This window comes from Microtus oregoni, unplaced genomic scaffold, assembly GCF_018167655.1.
Source record: "Microtus oregoni isolate MIOR12 unplaced genomic scaffold, Mior012 000010F_ref0000083, whole genome shotgun sequence".
NCBI lineage: Eukaryota > Metazoa > Chordata > Mammalia > Rodentia > Cricetidae > Microtus > Microtus oregoni.
The window spans coordinates 7,946,846-7,974,625 of record NW_024543069.1 but is presented as its reverse complement, the minus strand read 5'-3'; the positions used below and the strand labels follow the sequence as shown (position 1 = coordinate 7,974,625).

Genomic DNA, 27,780 nt, shown 5'->3' with positions numbered 1-27,780 from the left:
CTATTCTAAAGAAATGACATAAAATGATTAGGGTTGTATTTAAATGCCATTCTGATAATAATACCAACTTAAGAAGAGGTGGTCAATGCTCTTAATGCTCCCGCTGAAATTCAAAGTCATAAATATTTTATTTCCTCCCTGATAGCACCTCCTCTGTACCCTGTCTACTCAACCTCATCTAGTCATAACAGATATCTCATATTTTGGAAAATATAATGATATAATGATTAATATGCTTGCAATTGTTTTTTTTTTCTCTTGTGGGAACTTTTCTTAGGAACACAACCTTTCTAAGATGTCTATTTGTTCCAGACAGGGTGAAATAACAAGTTCATTGAATTATAGGGTATTTCCATTTATAAAAACTGACTTCTGTAGAAACTTACTACAGTGAAAAAAATGGAGCAACAAAGTAAGAAATTGAAACAGATACAATATCAAAAGACAACCCCTGGTCATGCATCAGTAGATTCTATATTATGAACATATCTGCAGTACAAAAAACAATCTTTATATTCAGACAAACCTTATTAATATTCTAGTATTGTTATTTCCAATGAAAGGAAGATAAAAAAGCAACCACAACTTCATAAGGAAGCAAAACGACCTTGAATTTAAAGCCACTGTGAGCATAAGGAACAATCCTGAAGACTTCAGCTATACTTTAGAGACACAGTCTTAAAATAGTATGGTACTGGCATAAGAAACAACAAGGAAATATGCACAGATTAACAGAATAAAAAAGGCACCACAGAGATAAGCCCACACAAGTAAGCACAGCCATGTGAATTTTGACAGTGATCACCAAAACTGACATTGCATTAAAAAGAGGCTCTTTAACAAAGTTGCTGGGAAACAACTTTCTGTGTATAAGATAATGAAACCAGATCACAATCCTCCCATGCAAATATAATGAAAAATCAAATAATATTTGTAACAACAAAAGTTTTTAAAATCTAGAGGAAAACCAAGAACAGATGAGGATGTAGAAAAAGCAGGAGTTTTCTGGGTATGGTTCCAATATCCTGGGATGTAACCTCAAGTACTAATGGGATTGTATGAAAAGAAAACTTCTGTAGAGAAAAAGGAATTATCCCAACGAAAGAAACAGACTGGAATGGAAAAACAAATCTTCGCCTGCTGGATATCATATGAGGCTTATAGCTAGTATAAATATACATATATGTGTATACATAAATACACATATAAAATAGAGGTATAAAAGTCAAAAGTCAAGAAACACTTTTTAAATCTTTCAATCAGTAAATGAGTTAATGAAATGAACATTCTGTTTTCAAAATATGAAATAGCAATAATCAATCAACGTGAAAAAATATTCAATATTTTTATAATCAGAGAATTTTAAATTAAAATTACTTTCAAATTTTGACTTATCCTACTCAGAATGGCTGTCCATTAAGTAAAAAAATAAATGCTGGTGCTAAACAGGGAAAACAGAAACTCTGCATGTGGCTAGTTGCAATTAAAATTTGTTTAGATACAATACAAATGTGTATAAAGATAGCAGAAAAAAATGAAAAATATAACTACCACATCAAACACATTGTTTGGGTATATGTACCAAGGATATTAATTAAGAATATCACAGAGATACTTGTATATACATGTTTAGTACAAATTTTTCAAAATCGCAAATATATAATAACTGCCAAAATGTACAATGCATAAAAATAAACTGATAAACAAGTGTAGTGTACATATACAATAGATTTTATAGTCATAAGGAAGAACATAATCATACTCTTTGCAGGAGCATGGATGCAACGGAATAGCATAATACTAAGTGTAATGAGGCAGTTACAGAATCACAAACACTACTTGTTTTCTTACAGTGTTGGATTCAATATTTTATATAGATACATGAAATGATTTATTTATAGTAAATAAAGCTAGAAGCAAGACTGTATATATAACATATGTATGTGTGGCTATTTAATTTGTTGGCAGATTATCTTGAGTTTGAGATTTTGTATTAATGTTTGCTCTAATATGTTCCTTTTTATTGGAGCAAAATTTGACTGGCATTCTTGTATTTCTCCCTCTCTGTCTCTGTCCCTCTCTCTCTTTCTTTATCTCTCTCATATATATACCCAGATATGTCTCTATAAAATGTATTTGATATTTTATTTGAGATAAGTTTTAAAATTTTTAGATGTGACCCTGAAAATTTAAAGACAATAAATTCTGTTTGAATCTTTATTGAGAAGTTACAGATTACACAATATCTAATTTAAAACTTGAATGAGCTCAATTTTTCAGGCTATTTTCTAATTAATAAAGAGGATGCAAAGTTGATGGACAGTTTTGACTCGAGCAAGGTTTTAAGAAAAAAAGAATTGTCAATATTAATACTAAAGTAAGACCAATTCTAATTTAAGTTAAACTGAAGGTAGTTGAACAGGCTTTTATACCATTTTAGTGAGAGGTTTTTCTAGATTTATTCTTAAATATTTACCATTGCCAACACTTTATGGTTAGTTCTTAGCTGAAATCAAATTTGGAAAATATTATTGGGTATATATTAAGATTAAATGAATTAAGAATTGGAGAGGCATGAGTAAGTATTATTCACTAGCCACTAGCTTTTTATTTATCTGTAGAATGTATTGGTTCCTTAGAGAAATATGCACACAAAGAATTATTATTACTTTGATAGATAATTTCTAAAACTATGCTTTGAGGTATATGTATAAAAACATTTGACTCATGTTGATGATAATGTCTCATGTCAAAGTGTCGAAAACATACTTAAAGATTTTGACATATTTTTGTTTTTATTTCAGCAGGAAAAAAGTCAAGAAAGTTCAAGAATCAAAGGTAAGAATTAAATATTTTAAAATAATCTTTCAAAACTGAAAAGAATGATGTGATACCATCTTGAATAAAATAAGGATAGTTCACAATCTGTGAGGTAATTCTAAAACTCTTTGAGCAGCTGGCGACTATCTGTGGCTAGCAGATTTCTCTGTTGGGATAGTGTTTTTTATTTCATAGGATGCTCTGATTAGCTCAATATAATTTTCTTCTTCTGTTTATGGTCCAGAAGAAATCCCTGTCCCAACCATTGTCCCTATTTAGCTCTTGTCACCTCTTTATATTGACAAGTGAGTTGTTAAAATACATCCTATAGAGATTTTGGTATTTGGTCATTGCTATCTTCCTTGATTTGTATGTAAAATATAAAGATACTTGTTTATGTGTTTGAATTGGTAATAACAGAGCATGAAATATCTTTACTAAGAAAAAGTAGAATTCACTATAGATGCATTCTTAGTTTTGAAATTTATTGTTCGATACAAGAAGTTACTCTATGGTTGTAGATTTTTAACCAAAGGATGCTTCCTGATGATAATGAAGAAAACCACAGAGTTTTCCTGGGTTAATTCTTATGGCTTTTCCGTTTATGTGTTGATATTTAGTTTCTCGTTGTGATTGCCTGTATTCCTCCATATTCTCTAATGCATACCAGCTCATCTTGAGCACGGAGGAAAATACAATCATGCTGTTTTCTTCCATACTTCTTCTATAGGAAGAGTTCTTTTTCAGAAATATAAAAATTTAAAATTAACATCATGCAAGCTAGCATGTGTTCCTGACATGGTAGAAGGATGCACTCTCCTTAGTGTGTTTAGACAATGATGTTTCTTAAAACTCTTTTTAAATTATTAATTTTTTTGTGTATGAGTATTTTTCCTGCATGTATTTCTATGCATTATGGATGTAGTACTAGCATATCTAGTACTCATGGATGACAGAAGAGGACTGCAGATCCCTTGTAACTGGAGTTACACATAGTTGTGAGCCACCATGTAGGTGCTGGGAATACAACCAGATGTTCCAGAAGAGCACCTTGTGGTCACAACTAATTTACCAACTATTAAAGCAAATGCTTTCTTTTGAATAACAACTCCAAATACATTTCTACTTAGAAAATTTTCAACATCTGTCTACTCCTACAATATTTCTATGATATTTTCTGTCTACAATAACAAAGAGAAAAATGGTGTGTGTGATACATTCTGTTCAAGTAGATTATATTAGATTATTAACTGAGCAGTGTCCAAGCCTAATAACTTTTAGCTTTAGGAAGTACAGAATATTTTGTATGTGAAATTATTCTACATATTTAACTTTAAAATACTAATGTTATTTGAAGGTGTGCACTTATGTGGTGCAAGTAAGAATTTCTGCTCTAAGATGTGTTGTCTGATATGCATTCAAATGACATGAATTTCTGGCATATTGATTGTACATCTTCCTGCCCCAGTGTATCAGGTTAACGTTAAATCATATTTGATACTCTGTTGTTGAAGCAGAAATAAGTTTAGTGAAACATTCTTCTTGATGTTTTATTACCCTGGACATATAAATCACACCATCTCAAGTAGAAATAATGTTTTGCAAGCATTGTCTGGGAGCATGTTTTAACAGTATAATAAAATTTTGAGATGATGTTTGCCAGCTCTTCCCCCATTCTTAGCTGCCATATGATTCAAAACTAACACACAGGTTTTTTTTTTTAAATTACTGACTTGCATGTAAATGAGAGATGAATTCTGACACTAGAATTCACTTATTTCACCTAGAAAGGACTGCTGTTTCCTTGGGTTTAGGAATAAGGTCATCTTCTGAAGAATAGGTTTTATAGTGTCAATATTAGATAAAACAAAAGCAAACAACACGGCATGAAGCTAAAGCTTATCAAGAGTTGTTAAATAATTTTAAAAATTAAATAGCTTATGTTTCTTAGAAACTAATCATTGTAATTTATCTTAATAATTTTGACAACATATTTTCATCTAGTAGTTCCTTTGACTTCCTTATTAATAGCTAATCTCATTTATCCAAACAGGCTTATTATATAAAATTAAGTCCAGATGCGGGATTTAATCTAATTTTTCTGCAGTTGTGCTTGTTATTGCTCATAATGAGATCACCAACGTAATGATTCTAACTGAATATTTCCAGTGATTCTCAAAAACACAACACAAAGTATTCCAATGAAACTTGATCTCTACTTTCTTTATGAACATAGAAGTAAATTTTGCGAGGTATTTGAGCTTCTTTGAAATAAAGAGAATTACATTTTATATAAAAGGTGATATTACATTTAATTGTTTCCTCTGCTGTTAACTAAATATCTTTTTTCCAGCTATGGCAGCTTAGGTAATTTGTGATGCAGTTTGTCAAATATGTAATAATTTTCCTTTAGAAATTATGATACGTTCCTATTTCAGTGCTTTATGTTAATATTTTACAATCTTACATAATGTGAAAGGTAACAAAATATATACATTATACTAAAATGGCAACTTGCTAAAATTATTGGTGTATAAATCCCCATGCAAAGGGAAAAGTGTAGATGTGGCTCAAATTTGCATCACGCCATTGCAAGGTCTCTCCATACTAATGTAGTATTGCTTACCTCTGCCTAATTACATATTTCATGTGTTTAATTTAATCAATGATCCCTTCCCTTATCACCCACCTTCCAGGAAAGAGCGATCATTATTCACAGCATTAGAGTAATTAGACTCACATTTTAAAAAGGCTTGATTTCTGCTACGTTAATCAATTATTTATCCTTTCATGAATCTCTCTCTAGTATTTCTTCTGTTAATGTTAATATACCATAGGGTGCTGGCCTCAGAATTAAATTAGGTAAAGCGTTAACCTTTATGACTCACCGAGTAAAGTGAAGTTCTGTTAGATTATCTTAGATTATATGAGTTATTACCCATATGTTATTAAATGTGTCATTGGCATTTTAAATATAACCATGTTTGATAGTTGATCTTGAATATCAACTTGACTGGATTTAGAAATATCTAGGAAACACAACTATGGTGCCTCTGTGAGGATTTCAGAAAGGAGTAACTGAAGTGGGAAGCTGGCCCTAACTATGTGTGGTACCTTCCACAGGTAACATAGATAGAACAGGGTCCAAGGAAAATGGCTCGTGTACGGGTCTGCCTTTGCCTCATCTTTATGAGCAAGTGTAATTATTTCCATAGTCATCCACTAGCAGAAGATCCAGCTTCTTCAGTGTGACAGTATGGACTCACTATGAGAGAGTCTATGTGTCTGTGAGGTTTTTAGAGCTGAGTCTAGACTAATGAAGTATTCAGCTACTTCAACTGAGCAACTATTTGATTTTCAACATCTTTGGCACACAGATGATTGCTATGAACTCATCAAACCTATTGTGTATAATAATACAATATTTTTTATAGAAAATGTTTCTGAGTACTTTATAATTTTTTAGAGAATCCTGTTTCATATACAACGGCCAAAACAAAACTCCAATTTAAAAAATACACACAATGAAAAATCAGGACTTAGCAACCTTTATGTTTTTTCATTATTTTAATTATTCTCTTACACATTTGTAGAAATTGAATCTACTAATGATTAGAAAGTTTGAGGTCCTAATAACTAAAGTTAGTCGTGACTTTTAGACTAACTTTATGCCTATGTCACAACAAAACCACAGTTATCACAGCAAAGGAAATAAGAGATAGTTTATTCAGGTCCTAAATATGAGTGGCTAAGGCCCAAAAATATAAATTCATATTTACTCAAGTCCCATATTCCACAATGGACATAACTACATGGGATTTTATTAGTTAGAGAATAAAATATAAACATAAATCAAAGTGTTTACCAAAGAAGGCCACAGAAAATCCATGAAGGAACTTCTGTTTTGTGTTTAATATTGTATCTGACGACATGTTTAGCTTTGGAGTTGGGAAAAGTTTACTAGTTTGCTAAGCGTTCATTGGAAGACTTTGATAGTCACAGGCAATAAAGCCATGCACATGTGTGGGAAATGGAAGGCATTTGAAAGTGAATAAAAAGAGCCCCAGGGCATTTGGCTCTGTTCTGCAGCAAAGCACTTTGTTTTATATTATCTTGAAGTTCAGTCATGAGTTTCCCAATGGACTGGAAAGATATCTTAGATATCTGCGTGTCTAACAAATTAGTCTAATAGTTTTGTGTATGTTGATTGTGATGGTTACCTTTAACTGACTACCACCACAGTTTGGAATCACCTGTTTTGAGAGTTGCACAAAGAAACTGTACAGATTAAATCGATTTGTTGTCATTTTATGGCAGGATTATGGTCAATACATGAATTGGGTTGGGAAGACCTGCACACTATGAGTGGCACCTTTTCTTGGACAGGGAATTTTAGCAGTGCATGTATAAAATCTTCTTAGCTTTAACCATGGATGTCATGGGATTGTTGCTTCAATTTACTGCCCTACCAAATGATGGAATAGAACCTGGAGCTGTGAACCAAATGACCCCCTTTTCTCATTAGTTTCTTTTGTCAGGGAATTTTATCATAGCAACGGAATGCAAAACGATGACCTTGGCAGGAAAGATGAGGTTCTCTTATCAGAGAAAAGATGCGTTTCATTAGCTGTGGCCAAACAGAAAGATGAAAAGCAGGAGAGTCAATGCCTCTCCATTTTGCTACACTCAGATCAGGAAGCTCAACTTTTAAATGGCCAGAAAGCTTACTTGTAGGGATGTACAAGAATGATGCACACTGTCAAGTAAGTTTGTATTGACTATCCATGTATCTATCTAATTTTTTATCTGAAATAAGACATTTTACGTATTTCTATACTTTGAATATCAATTATTCCCCAGATATCACAAGTTAGAGGTTTGGTCCTAGGAGTGATGCTACTGAAAGGTAGTAGGACCTGTAAGGTGTTCAATCAGTGGAATGTATTTAGGGAATCGGATGCATGCCATCAGAGGGAACTATGGGACCCTAGTACTTTATATTTATCTTCTCTTCTCTAGATCAATATTTCTCCACCACAATCCTATTATGATATGCACCCTCACTCTAGCTCAAAACCTAGTGGCTTATCAATCTCTCACCAACTGGAATCTACAAAAGCATAAGCCCAAACACTACCCTTTATTTTGTAAGTTGATTTTATCAGAATTTTATTATAAAAATAGAAATCTGCTTTAATCCCAGCACTCAGGAGGCAGAGGCAGGTGGATCTCTGTGAGTTCGAGACCAACCTGGTCTACAAGAGCTAGTTTCAGGACAGGCTCCAAAACCACAGAGAAACCCTGTCTCGAAAAACCAAAAAAAGGCCGGGCGGTGGTGGCGCACGCCTTTAATCCCAGCACTCGGGAGGCAGAGGCAGGCGGATCTCTGTGAGTTCGAGACCAGCCTGTTCTACAAGAGCTAGTTCCAGGACAGGCTCCAAAACCACAGAGAAACCCTGTCTCGAACCCCCCCCACAAAAAAAAGAAAAACCAAAAAAAACAAAACAAAACAAAACAAAAATAGAAATCTGATGGGACTGGGCTCTATCAGTCTGCATTTTCACTGGTTTTGGTTTATTACAATGATCTCATCTTTTGTAACTGCTTCACTGTAAGCCGACCAAGGATGATACAAGTAAGCATTTCTAAATGAGTAGGGGAAAGGCCTCAACCCTACATAAAGATCTATATACAACTAAGAAATACTGAGAATTGGAGAAATTGTATTCTTCAGTGCAGACTCAGGGACTGAGACTGTTTATCCAAAACAAAGTCACCATCCATGAAAACAACATACAAGTGCCATTATGCAGACTGAGAAGGCTATATTTAGGACTACTGTTGAAATAAGGAGCGGCGGGCTGCGTCCCCGGCACTCGGCCACCCCCAGGGCTAGCTTTACTCGAAATAATTACACAGAAACTGTATTCTTTTAAACACCGCTTGGCCCATTTCTATATAGCCTCTTCTAGGCTAGCTCTCGCACCTGAACTAGCCCATTTCTAATAATCTGCTGTAGCCCACGAGCTGGCTTACCAGGAATGATCTTAACCTGTGTCTGTCTGGAGTGTGAGAATCATGGCGACTCACTGACTCAGCTTCTTTCTCCCAGCCTTCTGTTCTGTTTACTCCACCTACCTAAGGGTGGGCCTATCAAATGGGCCTAGCAGTTTCTTTATTGCTTAACCAATGAAATCAACAGATTGATATATGACACTCCCACATCAGACTACGAATGTATGTATGTATGTATGTATGTATGTATGTGTACATATACGTATGTAATAACAATCAATGTAAAAGAGAACATGACTTTGAGAGAGAACATGGAGAGTATATGGAGGACGAAAAGGAAAGGAGAAATGATATAATTATGATTTCAAAAGATAAAAAAGAAATTTAGCACACATATTTTTATAGATTCTCAAATACATTCCTGTTTTTTAAAAACCTGGTACAGGCTTTGAGATGGAATGGTTGACAACCGTTCTAAGAGCAGTTAGCATGCTGTTCTTTTCACACGTTTCTCAGCCTCAGGAACCAGAAACCACTTGCATGGAGTCCTTTGGAGTTGGCCTTGCTGGTGTGGTTTAAGTTTCTCCTATCAGAGTCATAGGAGCAGGATCTTCTATGGAGTCACCAGTGGAATAAAAACATATTTTACTAGAGCAGTTGTTTTCTTTTCAGAGGCAGTGAGGAGTCAAAGTGGATCTGAAAGTCAGCATGTCAAAGGACAGCTTCCTTGTGTGCTCAGTCCTTATAATGCGGAGGAAGCAGAGCATTGGGAGCACAGTGCTCTAGTGACTTTTTCAGTCAGATTTTAACTCGTCCATATTTAATGTTTTCTCTACTCATTAGTAAATGTCTTCAATGTCAATTAAGTAGTGTAAGCACTCTTGGTTATGGCTTGGGGTCTTAATCAAATCATATTTATATTCTATGTCTATTGCTAGAAGCAATTCAGTATGGAAAAAGAAAAGGGTGAAGTAATGGTGATAACTAAATTTTCCTAATTCAATGTGCTTAGCCTTGAGACCACATCCAGAAACACCTAAAATGGACCACTATGTATGTGTGTGTGTTGTGTGCATTTGGGAGATATGAAAAGGGAAACCTGTAATAAGGAAAGTGATTGAAGAACGTGTTATAATTATCTTTTAATTAAAGTGTATTAAAATAAAAAATAGAAAATATGGAAATTCTTTGGTTGTTGGGGAAAACTCCAGAAAGTACGCTCACCTACAAGCCCCCTGTAAACAACCAGTAGCACATTCAGTATTCAGGTATATAGCAGAATAAGATTGGCCGGCTCAGCATTGGAACAAAGTGTAAGAAACTGTAAAGTCAGACACAGCAGTGGCTCACACATGTCTCTTCAAACTTTAAAGCTGATTATCAGCCTGTGCAAATACAGCAATGCTGAGTAGAATACAGTAATCATCCAAAGACAAAACCAGTCTAGGTTAGTGATCCTTGAAAACATGTCCACGGCACGGGAAAGTTAGCTTTTCCACAGAGGCACTAAACAGCCTTTACAGATCAGGCAGGGTTTCTTAGACCCCGTGAGAGCCACGGGCAGTCTCTTTACTTTACTCTACTGCTCTTCCCATTGGCTCAGAATCATGTCAAATATACTACTTTTCATGATTCTCAGAAATCCACAAAGGACTCCATGTCATGTGTAGGCCATATTAATATTCATTTTATTAAGCAGCAGGATTAGCAACCAAGTTCCTCATAGTGACTGAAAGCATGCAGCGATCTAATTCAGAGTGGTTGCTGAAGATATCGTGACTTTTAGACTTCGAATGCTGTAATTTTTCTGCAGTTACTGTATAATTTGCTATTTTCCCACGAGTAACTCAGGATATTAACTCTTAATTTTTAAGACCTACTTCTTAAACTTTTTTCTTTAAAAGTATTGGTACAGATAATTTTTGTAATATACACTTGTTTTAGTAAAATGCCTTAATATAATACAAAATACATTTTGGTTGTAAATAAATAATATATGTTGTATACCTTCTCTACATAATATTGGTTAATTCAGTCACGATGTTTTTATTTAGGGTGCTGAAGATGACAGTGAAAGCCTTTCCCATGACAACCAGGCATTCTCATGCTGAGTCATATTCCTAGACCAAAACAGGTACATCACTGAGTGATGGCCTGTGATTTGCTTTCTTGTCTTTTTTTTTCCTCCAAAACATGTTGTGGAGACTATTTATCAGTTTCTTGCCACATATCAAAAACTTTCTGCCAGTTTATTAAATCCTATCAGAAAGCTGCTAAAGTGGGGGAGATTTTCCATGTCTGTTTCTAATCCCTGAAGGAAAAGATATCACCTATGGTTTTCTGGGGGTAGTTTCTCAGTTCATATTCTAACCTTTCAGTATGTAATCCATGTTAGGTAACTTCTTTTGAGTGGCATGAGACAAGAGTCAATGTTTATACTCTTGTCCATGTGATGTTTAATTTTCTCAGTATCCTTTATTAAAATCCCTGTGTTCTGCGATCCGTGTTGTATCACATTTTTGAAACTCTAGTTGGCGATAGCTATGTAGGATGCTTATCTTTTCACTCTGTATTATCGCTGTAGTTTAGGAATGAACAATGCTGTTTTGATACTTTAAATGTAGGTAGCTTGTTTTTGTTTTTTTTTTTTAACTTAGGTAATGTAATGTTTCCAATTTGTTTTCTCTCTAGACAGTTTTAGGGCCTTGAACTCGTATAATAATAGTGTTAGGTAAATATAAATTTAGGGTCATTCTTTTTAGTGCTGTCTAGAATATTCTGAAATGTTGATTGGCTCTCCATTGAGACTGTAATTACTTTGAGCAGTGAGGACTTAAACAGTACTGATTGTCAACCCGGAACCTAAGCTGCACCTGTCAGCCACGATCCATTGCCAGAAGCTCTTCAACTAGGGAAGGAAGTTCATAGACACTTCTTTCTTTTCTTTTTTTTCCTTTTCTTTCTTCTTTTTTCACCTAAGAATTTGTCTGGGGCAGGTCTTCTGTATTCTGTTATAACCACTGTGAGTTCATATGTGAAAATTGCCTTTTGAGTCTAAAATGCAAAAACACATTTTATTGTAGTTAAACACCACCTCTAACTCTTATGGTCTTTCCACAACTTCTTCTGCAATGGACCCTGAGCTTCAGGAGAAGGGGAGATGTTAGAGTCATCTCATTTAGGGCTGAAATCTCTATAGTTTCATATCTTCTGCTCATTGACCCCGTTTGGGCCTCAGTCCTATAGTCTAACATTTAAAGATATTTTAGGGCCATTTAAAAATCTTTGTGACTGGTAATTTATCTTAAGGGCCTGAACTATAGAACCATGTGATTTGCTGGTTTTCAGGAATTCTGAAACAATTTGCTTTGTAAATTTTTCTTCACTCTAGTCGTGTGTGCAGGAAGTCCTCTCAATGTCTGCTTTAAAAACTACAGTTACTGGCTACATATTTCTGAAGAGTTCAAACAGTGAGATCAGATAGAAGCGAATTTCCCCACTTTTTTATTTTATTTTTTTAATTTTTTTGGTTGTTTTTATTGAACTATACATTTTCTCCACTCCTCTCTCTTCCTCACCTCTCCCTGTCTTCCTCCTCCTGTAAACCCCGTGCTCCCTATTTACTCAGGAGATCTTGTCCTCTTTCTCCTTCCTATGTAGACCAATGCATGTCTCTCTTAGGGTCCTCCTTTGTGGTCTAGTTTCTCTGGGGTTGTAGACTGTAGTCTGCCCCCCCCCCATTTATTTTATTTCCCTACTGGATTGAATCTCTGAGCAAGAGTGTAACGTCCAGAAGCTGTTTCCAGTGTTCAGTCTGTGCCAACCCCTCAGGGCAAGGCATCCCTTGTGATCACACACCTTCCATGTGTTTGGAGTGGTAATGCTTTCTGTACATGGGCTTCACTGTCAGCATGTTTATTGATTGTTGTAACTAGATGTTCTTATTTTACCGACTCAAGGTGTTTCCTCCCATCCTGCATTCTTTGCCTGAACATATTTGCATATGCTAAGTTTGCATTCAGGTGTGCTTCTGCTGGATTTCCACACAGTTTTAAGAGTTATTGCTATGTTTATCCTTGGATGTGTAGGTGATAAGGACTGGAGAGAGGACAAGCTTTCTAATCTCTCAGCAGGTTGGATGTATTGTGGAATTTCCATCAGGATCTGCTTGCTCCTGAATTCAACAGACTAGGTAGTTTGGCATAGACTGGTTCATGTCTCAGCATTTGTTTCATGCAGCTTACCAAATTGCAATACGAAATTTTGAGTATGGTTTTCTTTTCTTTTGAGATCATTCTTTTCTATTTTGTCTGCCAGCAGTGAGAGACATGAAGTTTTTCTCATTTCTCTTCCACTCCCTTCAGTGTTCTAAGTTGGATCTAATGTTCACTTTATAAATGTAATCTTCAGTGTTTATGAATATGATTCATCCTTTACACTATGATTTTTAGCGTAAATGCAAATGCATCCTCTCTTGTATTTCCATGCATTGTCCCTCCATAGGCATTCAAAAATCAGATGTTTTCTTTAAAATTTATAGGTCATAGTACAGTGGAGATTTTTATCTTTCACTACCCACTAATTAGTTTCATTTATAATGTGAATTATTTCATAGGTCTTCTTTTCCAGATCCTGATTAGTTATGGGAGGAACTTACCAAGATATTAATTTACATGAGGAATATGGATAAATCATTTATGTATTTATTTGTTATATGTTTAATATAGGATACGTTTTTCTTGTGAAAGTCAAAGATAAAGGATGTGTCAATGTATGACATGATAGTTAAGATATCAACTGGAGTGCAATTGATGTTCAGTCAATGCTAATAAAATCTGAATCTAATTTCACTTTATGATGGTTTGTGTTCTATACATCTATATGTATATTTAACAGTATATATGATGAATTATAATTTAATATTTCTATAAAATTACAGATTTTACAAAAACAAAATCTGTTAAAAATAAGATAATATATTTCTACATACATATTTAGATAAGTAAAATTATAAAATTGGCTCTTTGGTGTTTGAAAGTTATTGTGTTTCATAGTATACATCATCTCACGTTCAGAGGAACACTCCATTTATAAGTGGATAAAAATCAAGCCAGACATTTCTATATCATTCTAGTTACTCTGCAAGTGCCATTTCCACAACAGTGAAATAGAAAATATTTGTAAATAGCTCATGATGCATAAATAAACATTCTTCCCTAAGATTGAGATGGCCAGCTGCCAGTACATGGAGCGCTTCAAGTACTCGCTGGAGGCTTCCAACAACCATGTGTGTGTAACTGAACCAAGCTGCAGAGGGAGAAATTCATGAATAAATACAAAGAGCAATGCAAGAATTGCCTGGACCAAGGCAGGTTACACATGGGTTAAGTCTAGGAGTTCCTCTGTGAGGAACTCCAGCAGTGACATGGCGTGAATAAAATGCAGATTTTCTATTCCATACCATCAGGAAGTTGGCCTCCACTGCTGCTATATACTACACACAGTGCTTTATTGACTCTGACATATAGGTCCTCAATGGGCTAAATAGGGGAAAGAAGTTGGCATGAATTTCATTGCTGGGAGCAGTTCCTAAGGCTGAGGACTGCAGAGACATGGCTCCTTACCTAAACACTGCCCCTGCAGGTCAGCCCTTCTCAAATGCACAAAACAGATTCTTGGTCTCTAGCTCTTTTCTTCCTCTACTACTGCGGGTCACTGTAGCCTAGGAGGCCGTTCCATGTCTCCTTTCCATGGGGTCATTCTTAGCTCCTGTCCAGCTCTCTGCTTTCAGTCAAGGGTCTTGTCTTTCTAGAAGATTGTACATCTCAACTTCTCTCATATTGTTCTACACAAAACACTGTGTATCTTATACTATCAAGACAACTGACAATTATTCACCTAAAAAGGCAAGCTGTACAGGTACTAGATGTAGTCAGAGGGCCAACATGAGAAAATTCTGTGGTATTATTTCCTGGGGAGAAACTAAGCCAAGGACAAAATATAGGCCTCAGTTTTTCTGGGACTGTTTCTTTGTGAGGTAACCCCAGGAACAGAGTTTAAAATTTACTGAAGGAAGTCAGAATCTATGAAGTCTGGGAGATTATCGATGAGGCTTTAACATGAGCGGGAAGAACGGATGAAGAAAGTTGTGAGATGTAGGCAATTTAGCATTAGTAGAAGCTCAGTAACTGGCTACGTTTAGGATTACATGGGATTTATTTGGTAAAGGTGGGGCAGTAACGTTTTATGAACACATGTCGTGCATTCATTATGCTGTTTCTGTCTCCACCGTTCTGCAAGTCCCATGCTCAACTGCCTGTAGTATTTAGTTTAATCACTAAAGACCATGCTGGGAGTGAGAAAACTCAGAAATGTCCAGAAACCCAGAAAAACCTTTTATTTTTCCTGCTGGTTGTCTTATTTAAATTACTCTTCAAATGTCAGTAGAAACTAGTTGTGGACAAAACCTGCTGCAAATCTAACATAGTTTCTGCATCCTAGGGCCATCTCATAGAATAGGCATAGATAATATTAATCATATTTTCATTGTGTTGTAATAAAACCTAGCAATATCAACTATTGTTTTATCACAGGAAAAGCTTTTGCATTATTTTTGGTCTCCTAGCTCTTAGGTAGAGTTGCAATGGTTTGCTGTTTTGCAGTCATTCCGTGGCTGAGCTACGTGACTCTGGATTTTAGTAAGTTCAACGCCAAAACAAGCAAGGGCAAAGGATTAGAGCAGGGAGTCAGCACCAAGGCAAGGCTCTCCCTTGAAAATGAGATATTCAGATTTTATTGGGGAGGCCTCTCCATATTCATAAGGAAATGCACTTTGGAGTCTTTGGCTTCTCTGAGCATGCTCAATTTCTGATGTAAGCTGCTGGGGCTGGGCATGCTCAATTATGATTTGAGTGCATGAAGAAAAAGTGGCAGACTGAAATTATTCTGCACACTTACAATTATTATTTCTTAATGTTTTCTGTCCCAGGATTGCTTTTTACTTTTTTTGGCTTAAAATACATAGACAAATGAAATAAAATATTTTTTAAAAAGGGACCCTGACTATGTAGGTTTGTAAATCTGGAATGCAAATAAACTCTTTACTTATTAGACATGGTGAGACCTATTATAAAACACTTTGGTGTAACTATAATCTAATGGTTTGTAAAAGATGAAGGCAAAATTGTATACAAATAATATTTCTATTTTTACATAAGGAATTAATCTTTGCTGAATATTGATACTGTAAGATAGCTTGTTCAATGTTTCCCAGCTCTGATTTTATAATTGTCATGTCGCATAAAAATATGGTAGAGAGAGAGAGAAGTATATCAGAGGTCTGTTAGATCAAAGACCCTTTAACTGTTGCTAATCTCAGAAATCAGGCCAGGCCTCTCTGAACCTCTTAGGCTCGAGCTATGAAAGCTGGAGAACATAGTTCTCGGTGGAAGTGAGGTGTATCAAATCAAGCCCCTTTGCCTTACAGCTAAAAGATAAATTTATTTATATTCCCATCAGTTCCCTTGTCTTCTTGGCATGGACATCATATCTCTGAACATTCTTTCTTATGCAGATTTTACCATCATGTGTTCTGTAGTGCCTGCCTCACTTATTCATATTTTAAGCTATTATTCTCAATAAAATTCCCCTTCATGGTTTGGGTATTAAGTCCCTGTCTCTTATTAAGACCTCTCATATTTAATGTCTCTGATATGAAGTTCTATCTCAGACTTCAAGGCATAGTCTTGACCCCATAATTATGAGACTCTCTTTCCTAATAAGGCTAATTCTGAAGACTAAATATCTGTTATGCTCTTTCTTGTAACTGATACTCTTTCAGTTTCTTTGATATAATAAAGCATTTTATAATTTAAGAAATTGTTGGAAATTCTGTCCTAATCTAAAATTCATTTAATGATAATTTCAGAAGACTCTCTTTGACATCTCATGTAGCATTTTCTTTTTTGCCCTTCCTTCCTTCCTTCCTTCCTTCCTTCCTTCCTTCCTTCTTTTTTTTCTGAGGCAGGTTTTCTCTGTGACTCTTTGGCTGTCTTTGATTTTGTTCTGTAGACCAGAAGGGCATTGAACTCGCAAAAATCTTCCTGCTTCTGCCTCCTGAGTGGTGGAATTAAACGCATGCAATTTGAAAAATAAAACATTCTAATATAATGCAATTTAAAGATATGCTAATTTAGTACTTATATACTCAGTATATAAATGCTTAGGAGAGTATACACAGATTGGGTGTTGAAATGCGTAAAACTGTTATAAAACCCAATCAAGTTATTTAAACCTGAGCCAAATCCCTTAATTAATATCTACAAAAAATAAAATATAAAAGAAATCCTCTCAGTTTTCTACAAATTTAAGCTATAATTGTATCATATACATACTTCCTTAGCCTGATATATGTTCATTTTGTTATGGCTTTCTTCATAAATTTTATCATGAAGGAAGCTGAACTTTATCAGATGCTTTCCTGAGTCTTTCAGTTGGCTAGTTTCATTTATCCCACGTGTAGTCTACTAGCCATGAATTAATGCTTCTAATTTTTATTAATTATATTTAGTTGTATAACTTCCTATTCAATAATGTCTGCTTGTAACATACAGGGTAGTCCGTACATAACCTCGAATTGTGGACCCAAGTGTGCTTTCCACACAGCGAGTGGTTCTAATTATGACCCTTTGCATTGTGCATCCTTCTGCTGGAACGATTATCATATTCATGTTGTGCTTCTGGCTCCTCACAAAGCTGCTGCATTTCATTAACAATTAAGGCCATAACCTCGTTCTTAGTCCACTCCTTTGCCTTGCTTCTCCATCGGAGCATATGATTAAAAATCATATCAGACTTGTGATGAGATCTTACAGTGAAGTCTAAATTATACCTTACTAAAACACTACTTCTAATAATTATGCTGGACACTTATACATATTTCATTAATTTTCATGGGTCAGATTAACAAGGCTGTGTGCCACGTTAGCGCCAAAGGTGGATGAGAGTGTCAGTTCTGATTGTGAAAGGGATGATACTTCTAAGAGGCCTTAACACGCACATCTATTATTAACTGGTAGTTTGTTTATATCTAATTTATTCTTATAAACATAAACAGGAAAGTACTCTTTTCTATGACATCAAAATAAAATATTTAAAATCTGTTTTCCTTTTTACATAGATTAATGTGTGTGTGTGTGTGTTTGTGTTAGCATGCTTCTTCATACATTTGGAAGTTTCTCCCTCCACTGTGTGGTTGCTAAGGACCAAACTCATGTCTTTAAACAAGCACCTTTACCCAATGAGCTATTTCCTATGCTTCAAATCAAACTTCTTTATGCATGTTAAATAGAGGAACAAATGTTGCACTCAAATTGCTTTTTGGGAGGCAAAACACTTTTAATAACAATTACATAATGTAAATTATTATCTTTAAAAAACTACAATTTAACCTGGTTTGGCAACTCATCTCTGATAGAACAAAAAATTACTTGAAAACATTAAAAGGCATCAAAGATCTGCAACTTTCTACTGAGTTTATTGTGCTTTAGGTAAAGTCTGTTTCATTGCCAGATAAAAATTATAGTTAATGACTTCTTTCTTTTTCCTGATTAACATGAAAAACTTCACGGCAATCATGCTGTTGTGTCTGAAGAGAAACTTCTTGTTAGAAAGTTGCAATATTCTGGAAAGCTGCAAGAATAACTCACAGTCTCCAGACTGTAGAGCTTTAAAAACATGGTTTTATATCAAAACATGAAAAACCAGATAACGATTTTTTTATTAAATCATACTCATTCTTAACCAAAATGAGGGATTTCTAAGCATTTTGTGATAAATAGATAATATTTAAAATAAAAACATTAAAACAACAAGTTTAATCATTAGATCCTAACTTCAATAAACCTAAGCCTTGTCACACCATCATTTATTTTGGGAATGGATTGTAACTATGATCATGAATTATTTATATTATATTTTTTACTATATGTTTTATATTTATTATAGAGATCAGAATAAACAATAATTAACATTTGTTGCTCTTATACATGGAATTAATCCAGACAATTTATTTATTCTTTAAATTTTCAACAATGTGTAGTCAATAAATACTAATACATTTTGATTATATCTTTTAAATAAACATTTATTTATTGTCTTCGGTACCTTTATACAGCTGCCGTAAAGATCAAGGTAAAGATCCATCAAGAAGGGAAGTTAGGGAAACTTGGAGGCAGGAAGTGCAACGAAGAATATATAAGAATACCATTTACTGGCTGGTCATACATTGTTTGCTCAGCCATTGCTCTTATAAAACTCAGGACCACCTGTCCAGAGGTGGCACCACCCACAATGAGCTGGGTCCTTCTACATCAGTCATTAATCAAAGAAATGCCTCCCCATATTGCCAAAGAAACAACCTAGTTGGAAGAATTTTTTCAGTGGAAGGTCTGGTGCATTCTGATAAAAATTTTAACCAAGACAGGTTTGTCATAATTTCTATTGAAAGCATATTTTAAGAATATAATATAGAATGAACCAGCTCAGTAAAAGAATATGAATAAACTGTCTCAGTGTAATGTGTAGCTAATCAATTAACAGGATACCAATGAGCTCATGAAATTCTTTTATACACTTAACTGTCTCTCGTAGTCTGGTTATTACTCATTTCAAGGATTGACAACTTTCATGAATTATGATGCTAACTTAACTTTGAATTTTAGTTATAAAAAGCAGAAATGGAATCTTTTAACACATATTATTCTGTGGCCATAATTTAGTGATTTTTATGTATGTTTATTAAAGTTGTGTTTTCTTTATTTTTATGACTCTGAAGCACTCCCTTTTATAAGGAAACCATAGCACATTCAGAAGTATTGCCACTTAAAGGGCAGGGATTTATCACTTGAGTCTATACTATTTTTGCCATGTGGGCGGCAAAATGTAGCAAAGGTACAAAGAGTCAAGCTATTAAAATGCACGTCAACACAGCAGCAAGTTCCCAGGGAGAGAATATCATGGCTGAGAGTGAAGGAAAAATAGTTTTGCAGTTAGAAAGTTACTTGATATTATCCTTGTGAACAGTTATTAGGGTTCTGTAGTTGAGTAGAAAATAGAGCCCTTTGTTATTTTGTTTGGTAGTAAGTTTTACAGCAGAAGTTGTTTTTCTTGGAACTGGTTGTTTGTGTAAGCCAACATTCACTTCTAAGTTAGATTTTGATGCGGGTGCCGACCTGGGCTAAAGACAAATGACCATTAACTGATTGTTAAAGTCTGAGGAATTTGCAAGTATTTTTAGCTTTTTATCTGTCAACTTTTATAAACCCTCCTTCTCTACTTTTTGAATAGTTGGGTAATGCTGAAGTATTTGCAAAGTTAACATGGGAGGTTGATACATCTAACCACAATGTATGTTTCACCAAATTCAGAAAGAGATCTGAGTCTTCAACAAAATAATAACAAGAACAAAATTCCTGGAAATCACAAAGCTTATCTTATCTATCTGTTTATTTTATTTTAAAGAATATTGATTTTGTAAAATGATTTAGTTTAAGTAGCAATTAAATATGCTGTTGTTCCTTGTGGTCCTTATCAATTAATAGCCTTGGTACGATGAGCAGCAGTTACTTTATTTCCTTCCTTTTCTTTGTAGTAACTTCTATGTTACCAAGAATTGATAATTTTCATAGAACAATGAAACTGCCTCTCGAATCAATTAGTACTTGACTATGTGATCAAGCTGAGCTAATCTGTCCAGAAGTCAGAACAACTCAACGAAGAAGTAGTATGAAGCGTGAGCAGCAAACGTGACTTAGCATTGAACTAAAAAGTCTCATTACTGGTGAGATAATTTGATACTGAACAATCCCTGTTGAGTACAAGATTATTTCATTGGTTTGGCCACTAGATGTTGTCTGAAAACAAAATAGACTACAGGTTTAATAAATTCCAAAATGCTTATTGTCTTTGTGATATTGAACAGACTCCATAGAAAACATTGTTAAACCAAAAGTAAGGTAGCACACACGCACACATGCGCACGTGCTTGTAATAATAATTTTGCTGTCTTTTCAAAAGATATTTAGAACAATAGATAGTACTAGAAGTTAGATAATGTGCTGTCTTTCTTGTTACTAAAGAAATAATATTTGTTGTTGGACCGATTACTCAGCAATTAAGAGTGCCTACTGTTCTTCCACAGACCTAAATCCCACTCCAAGCACCTACACCCGGCAGTTCACAATCACCTGTCAATCTAGCTCCAAAGGCTCACATATTTTCTGCTGGCCTCCACAGCCACCTTTACACATGTGACAGACACACGCAGGCACATACACATAAACATACATGCACACAAACACAAGAATAAAAATAAATTTTTAAAAATAATGTTTCATTACTTATTTTTCTTTACTTTCACTAAGATTTATGAGGAAACTAAATTATTAACAAAACTTTGAATGGAAGGAAAGTATTCTAATTCTTGTTAATGTTATTAATATTGTGAACAACAAATATGATTGTGTCCAAAAAGTTTGGGAATCAACCCCTCCAATACACAAAATATGCAAATATAACTTTAGTCCTCTTAAAGGCACAATCAGGCTCCTCACCATCCTTTGTATCCCTGACTACAACCTCTCATGTCCCATCCAGTATCTTTTTCACTTGTGTTATGATGACAGCTAACACTTCGGATGCGTGTGAAGCTGCCAACTTTTCATCATGTGTGTTAGAAGGTGCTGTAAATGCATGTGAATATATGCTATTTGAAATAAACACGTGAAAATAACTTGTACATTCAATCAGGATCTGCAAATAGAAACAGAAGCCATGCACACTGAGGAGAAAAGCGAGAGAGAGCTTCTCAGTACAAAACCAATTTTAGCCACTTTCCCTTTTTCGCCCAAGTGACAGTTTACAGAAAGGCGTTTGAATTGAGCTTAGCGTTTAGAACTAGTCTCCGTGTATCTTCCCCTAACAAAGGAGGGAAGTCTGTAATAGCTCTTTCCTTTCTTCAGTAGGTTCTCAGGCCCCTTCACCTGTAAAGATTTGTAGTACTTTTCCCTTCCCTCACTGATCTTCTAGTGAACACAGTTTCCTGTATTTTTATTCAAGCAGATGGTTCTATCCATCACCTATCTACTCTGCTAGGCATTTAAGAATCACTAACGTAGACTGACAGAAAGAGCAAGTATACAGAAACAAATGGCACACATTTAATTGAAGTTGTACTACATCTGGGCTGATTATCTCTGGTAGTAATGCTAATTCTTCTTCATAATGTTTCCGAGTATGAGAATGAGTAAGGCAGACAGCATAGCAGGCACATAGCAAGGGTAAATATATGGGGGCGTGTGATAGACGAATAAACTGTGATTCTCTCTGCTAACAATGTCTCGCAATCGAATGTTCATGAAAACAAAGGAAAACACGTCTAAAGGCAAGTAGGAGTATATTGCATTTCGCATTTGTTTATCACTAGGATTACTAATATGTTGTTATGCAGCTAACCTCTGAATAGGCAGAGATGTGCTCGAGGAGAAATTCATTGATGATTTAATGAAGTAAAAGTGGTATTTAAAGAACATGGTACTAGTTATTATCCACAGGACCTATTCTCAAATTTTACAAGACAATGAGACACAAGAGACAACTTGTTGTTTCTGAAAGATGTACACAATTATTTGCCTGACTTGATTTCAAAATTTATAATCAAGATTTATGATCACACAACCCAGATCACTCCAAAGATGTACTCAGATAGTTAGGAGTTTTCTGGTTCCTTGTGTATGCTTAATATCTGGTGGGAGACACAAGGGCATAGCTTTTCCCTTTCACTCACAAAAAACCACCGCTTCAAAATGATTCTAGAGGAGCGTATTTATTTCACCATTAGTAAATTACTGAGCCTGAGACTGATGTGCTATTGGCAGCAGCTGTTAGTATTATCAGTGACTGACTAACCATGGATTTACCCTCTGAATACTCCCCCAGCTAACTGTACTTTTTTCATAATCTGCCTCACACCACAGAAAGAAGTCTGAGTGAACCTGCTCCCTTTCACCTTCTCTCTCCTCTTTCACTGTCTCCTCTTATCTACCTCTTTCTGTTGTCTTTCGTCCTCCCTTTCTCCATCTCATCCTTGACCCAATATTTTCTCCATGTTTACTGTGTGGGGATAATGAGAAAGAGATTTGCTGTATACTAAAGGAGAAAATTCAAAAATTATTTTTATTAATCTAAATTATTATTATAGGCTAATAATATATCTTTGATGTTTCCCTTCAATTGTTGAAGTTTATTTGTTTTTTAATTTTGTTTCAGTTTTTCCTAAGGGTTGTGACTTGCATCAAGGGCTCCGACTTATGTTGTGACTATTCCTGTAGTGGAATTAACAGTGAAAGCCTTCTTGAGGAAGTAATGGCATTTCACTTGGAAATACAGATTCCCAGTACCCCTAACGTCAGAGTTCATCATCAGGAATATTTCGCACAATTTCCGAAGTATATGACCTTAACTTGTTATTTCATTTAACATGAATGTAAGGAAATGTCATTCATGTATAAAGTAGACCTTTAAAAGGTCTTGTAAAAATGGTTCATTTTTATTAATATTCAGTTTTAAAAAGAGAGATACTGAATCTTGTGGAGTTCTGTATCTTTGTGTCCAGCAAGGAGACTAAGCAAGTAGACTGTCTCATGTTTCCATGTCAAACCCCCTGTCACGTTTTCTGCTGATAACCCTTAGGAAAATAAATCTTCAAATCCAGCAGATAAGTTTCTCCTCAACAAAGTCTCGGTTTTCAGTCATGCAGAAAAGACTCACTTTAAAGTGTCTGTGGTGTGGTATCAGAAAGAACAATTACTTTATTTTGAAATCTGCTAGTGTGTTAGTTGGGAAATGAGATGAAAATTAAGTTCTAAATTATTTTCTAATTTTAAAGTATAGCAGAACTTACCATGAGTGGTATGTGGGAATTGGTGAAGGAAGCACCTCTGGGAGAGTATTTTATATCATATTTTCAGTATGCTGTTATCTTTAAGAACATGTAATCTATTGAAGGTTTGTATTTTTAAAATTGAAATATGATTAAGGCATGAATAAAATTTACAGATCCTCACCGTAGTAATTCAGTTGAAGTTTCTTACTCATTAGATCACTTGTGAATGCATAATCTAGCATAATTTTTTCAGAAGAGTATAGATTTCTTCTTATGAGACATTCTTAGACAATCTGTTTGCTGGTGAATGCAGATATGTTGATGGACGGTGAAGTATTTTCTGTATAGAAATAATTAGAAAGTGATTCACTATATACTAAAGGAGACTAATACAGAAAAAATTGTTTTTCTTTAATCAAAATTAGTATTACCAAGTTAATGTTAATATTACATCTTTGAAGTTTAACTTCATTTTTAAAGAATTATTTGCTGTTTATTTTCTGTCAGTATTTTCAGCATGCCTGGAACTTTCATCTGCATAAGGCAGCATTTATTTCTATAGTCATCTCCTCAGAAGAGTTTGCCATTGTTCTTTATTTGGTTTATACAAAGTTTTTTTTTTATCTATTCTTTGAGAATTTCATTACATATATCGTGATGCTCTTCTTTCCTTCTCCTATTCCTGTCTCTCCTCCCTAGCCTTATATTTTTCTCTCATAATAATAATAATGATTATGATAATAATGAGAAACAACAGAAGAAGATTTAGAAGGAGAAGGAGGAGAGAAAGAGAAGTAGAAAAAAAGAAGAAAGGAAGAATGAGGAGAAGAAAGGGGAAAACAAGGACAAGAAAGCACACATACACAAACCAAACAAACATGCAGTTTTGTATTGACCAACACTCCTGAGTAGGAGACTTTCCCTGCTATGTGCTTCACATAAACAATGCCACTCCTTTGAAGAAAGCTGATTCTCTCTCTCTTAAAAACAATGATTAAATCTTGACAAGCACTTTCTTGTCTCAGTTATGGAATTGTGTCTGCATTGAACCTCTGCAGATATTGTGTATGCTGTTGCAATCTGTGTTAATTCCTATGGGCATCAGCCCTGTTTTATCTGGACACTGTTTTATTTACATCATCTAGCATCTCTTCTTACAGTCTTTCTGCCTTCTCCTCTTCATATCTCCCTGAGACTTGGCACTCTCTTGTAATGTTTGGAGGTATCTATTGGAGCTCTTTGGCTTGTGTCTCAGAAAGACATAACCTATCATAAACTGTTCTACAGGGTACTGGAGGTTTTTTAGTAGCACATAAGATCTGGTAGGGATAGTGTATCCTGCATTATGGTAACACCAAATAAAGCCATATGTGTGTGTGCGTGTGTGTGTGTGTGTGTGTGTGTGTGTGTGTGTGTGCGTGTAAATTTGAAAAGAAGACAGGTCACCAGTTCCTGTTGATGAAAGGGTCAGGATCTTGAGAAATGTTTTTCTGGGCTGCAGAGTACATGTATGCCATAAAGGAGGAAATGATTTACAATTTAAAGATTTCTGAAACTAATGTTTTTAGAGTAAATGATTTAAAGAACTAAGAGACTTTATTCTGGACAAGGTCCGTGTCAAATTAAGGGAAGTTGAAGCACACTTCCTGTTCTCTTGGTTGCACAATGGGCAGTTTTTATCTACTGGAATGCTTTAGATGGAACTGGCAATCACACTCTCGTTTCTTGTGCGGCACTATCTAGATTCTCAGGAGCTCTTCCTCATTAAAGTCTTGATTGTTAGAGAGTGGTGCAAATACTGAGCTATACTCATATCTATATACATGAGACCTGTACGCATGAACTCTACACATTAATGCTCACAAACACATATGTCTGATGGAGAGACCACATTTGCATCATTTGTATTGATTTGCTTTTGTTAGGAAAGCAGGAATATATGGACAATATAGACATTGGAATGAGTAAATACACGTTACAACCACCACTTGTTATCTTACTATATGTGTGGAAAATATTTACGGATTCTAGACAGGTTGCCTAGATTCATGAGGAATTGATGCTGGTATGTTTCTTATACATTTCCTTATGAATACATGGGAATAATTGTTATATTTAATACATCCACATTCAGTGTTACAGATTATAAAGCAAACATGATATATAATTATAAAATACATTATTTACATTCACTTTCACTGTACTTATACAAAATTTAAGAAGTGATATGATATCATAACTGCTATACTTTTGGCCATAGGAAAGATGATTGTCAGGGCTCAAGTGGAATGTTATATCTCTACCAGTATGGGACTTGACCTCACAGGGAAGCACTTTTCAGTGCTTCAAATTCATTCTACAGATTCAAAGCTGAAGTTCAACTTCTTTGAGAGCACGATTCTGACTCTCCAACTTATAACTGAAATCCTTTGTTCTCTTAGGACTTGCTACCCACCGCCACTGCCTCTGCGTTGTCTTTCACCATAGCCCTTCTTTATGGCACAATTATTCTACTTGCTGTCTCGTGAAGACAGAGGTTCCGTGTGACTCAGTGACTGCTGCATATCCTCACTCAGGATTCTTTCTTGGCACCTAATGCATCATGGGTAGATCATCTTGTTCAAATAATAACGTGAGGCTTGTATTATACGTGTGTCTTAAAATGTTTTCTAAAATGTACTTCTTCAGGATCACATTTCCCATCACAAAAACTAAAATAATCCGGAGATAAATCAGAGAGGGGAATTTCCTGACTATGGCATTTCTTTACTTCTTTTTTTTTTCATTGTTTTTTTTTTGTTTATTTATTTTTTTTAGTTGTTGAAAAAAATTTCTTCCTCCTCCCCATTTCCCATTTCCCTCCCTCTCCTCCCACACATTGCCCCCTCCCCTCACTCCCCTCCCCCTCTACTCCTTCCCCCCAGTCCATTCCCCCTCCCTCTCGAGAATGAAGAGCAGTCCAGATTCCCATTTCTTTACTTCTTAATTCTTCAGTATTTGAGTTCTGTTTTAGTTTTTCAAAGTTTGATTACCCCAGCTATAAAAAATTAGATGAAAATTATAAAATGACAACCATTATCAAGATGACAGAAAAACTAGTGATTTATGTGAATTAATTTACATTAAAAAGAAAGGCAAAATAATTTAAAATTAAAACATGGCATTTCCAGGATGAAAATCATAATAGCCCTTTCAGTTTGATTTTATAAACACATTTAAGAATTGATAACATTATAATACATTTTGATGTGAAGTTAATGTAAATGCTGGAATTGGGTTCGTGTTTGGAGACATTTTTTCCAAGCACATTGCCATTTGTTTAGATATGCAGCCTTATTGTTAATAACTGGGCAGAAGCTGGGGCACTCTGTTCTCTATTTGAGGAGAGACACATGCTTGGTATATACGCCTTCCACCCAGGCAGGGTGAGCACGTGTCTTGTAAGTCATGAACACTTACTCTTACACATTTCTTTTCAAGAAACATTTAAGAAGATAGGTGTTCATTTGGGTAACATCATGGGGCTTCATAGGGATAAAGGATTAAATATTACTCAAAAGGAGCAAACACTGTCCCTTTAATAAAATATTGAAATGTCTTTCATTGTGGCATCCCTGTCAGCTTCCATATATTCTTGAACTGCATATAATACTACACTTTCCTAATGGCTTAACTAAAAAAATGTTGTGGGAATATAATTTATGTTACTAAATGTTAATATTTTATAAGATTAATTTTATTGTCTTTTCGTTTTTGCTACAGTCATAACTTTAACAATATAAATTATCTTTAAAAGTTGTGTTACTGGACTTGTGTTCATACTCTGTGCCCCAACAAGTCAGGTTCAACCACACATCCTTCATATGCTGTCGTATGTTACAACATGCAAAGTGACATAAAATCAGGAAAAACAGATCTACTCAGTGTGGCCACATTGAGAAAATTGACAAAGAGATTCAAAGTACCCCCCCCCCAAGTCCATCTTCAGAACATATTTAAGTAAT

The 27,780-nt window shown here is 35.0% G+C and overlaps 1 protein-coding gene across 1 annotated transcript in view; it reads left to right on the top strand.

Annotated features, from left to right (window-relative positions):
- Fstl5 (follistatin like 5) overlaps positions 1–27,780 on the top strand; it is a 410,609-nt gene that overhangs the window by 88,810 nt on the left and 294,019 nt on the right. The window contains exon 3 of the mRNA XM_041659533.1: positions 2,805–2,838. Within this exon, the coding sequence (XP_041515467.1) occupies positions 2,805–2,838 (34 nt within the window). The remainder of the gene's footprint in view (positions 1–2,804; positions 2,839–27,780) is intronic.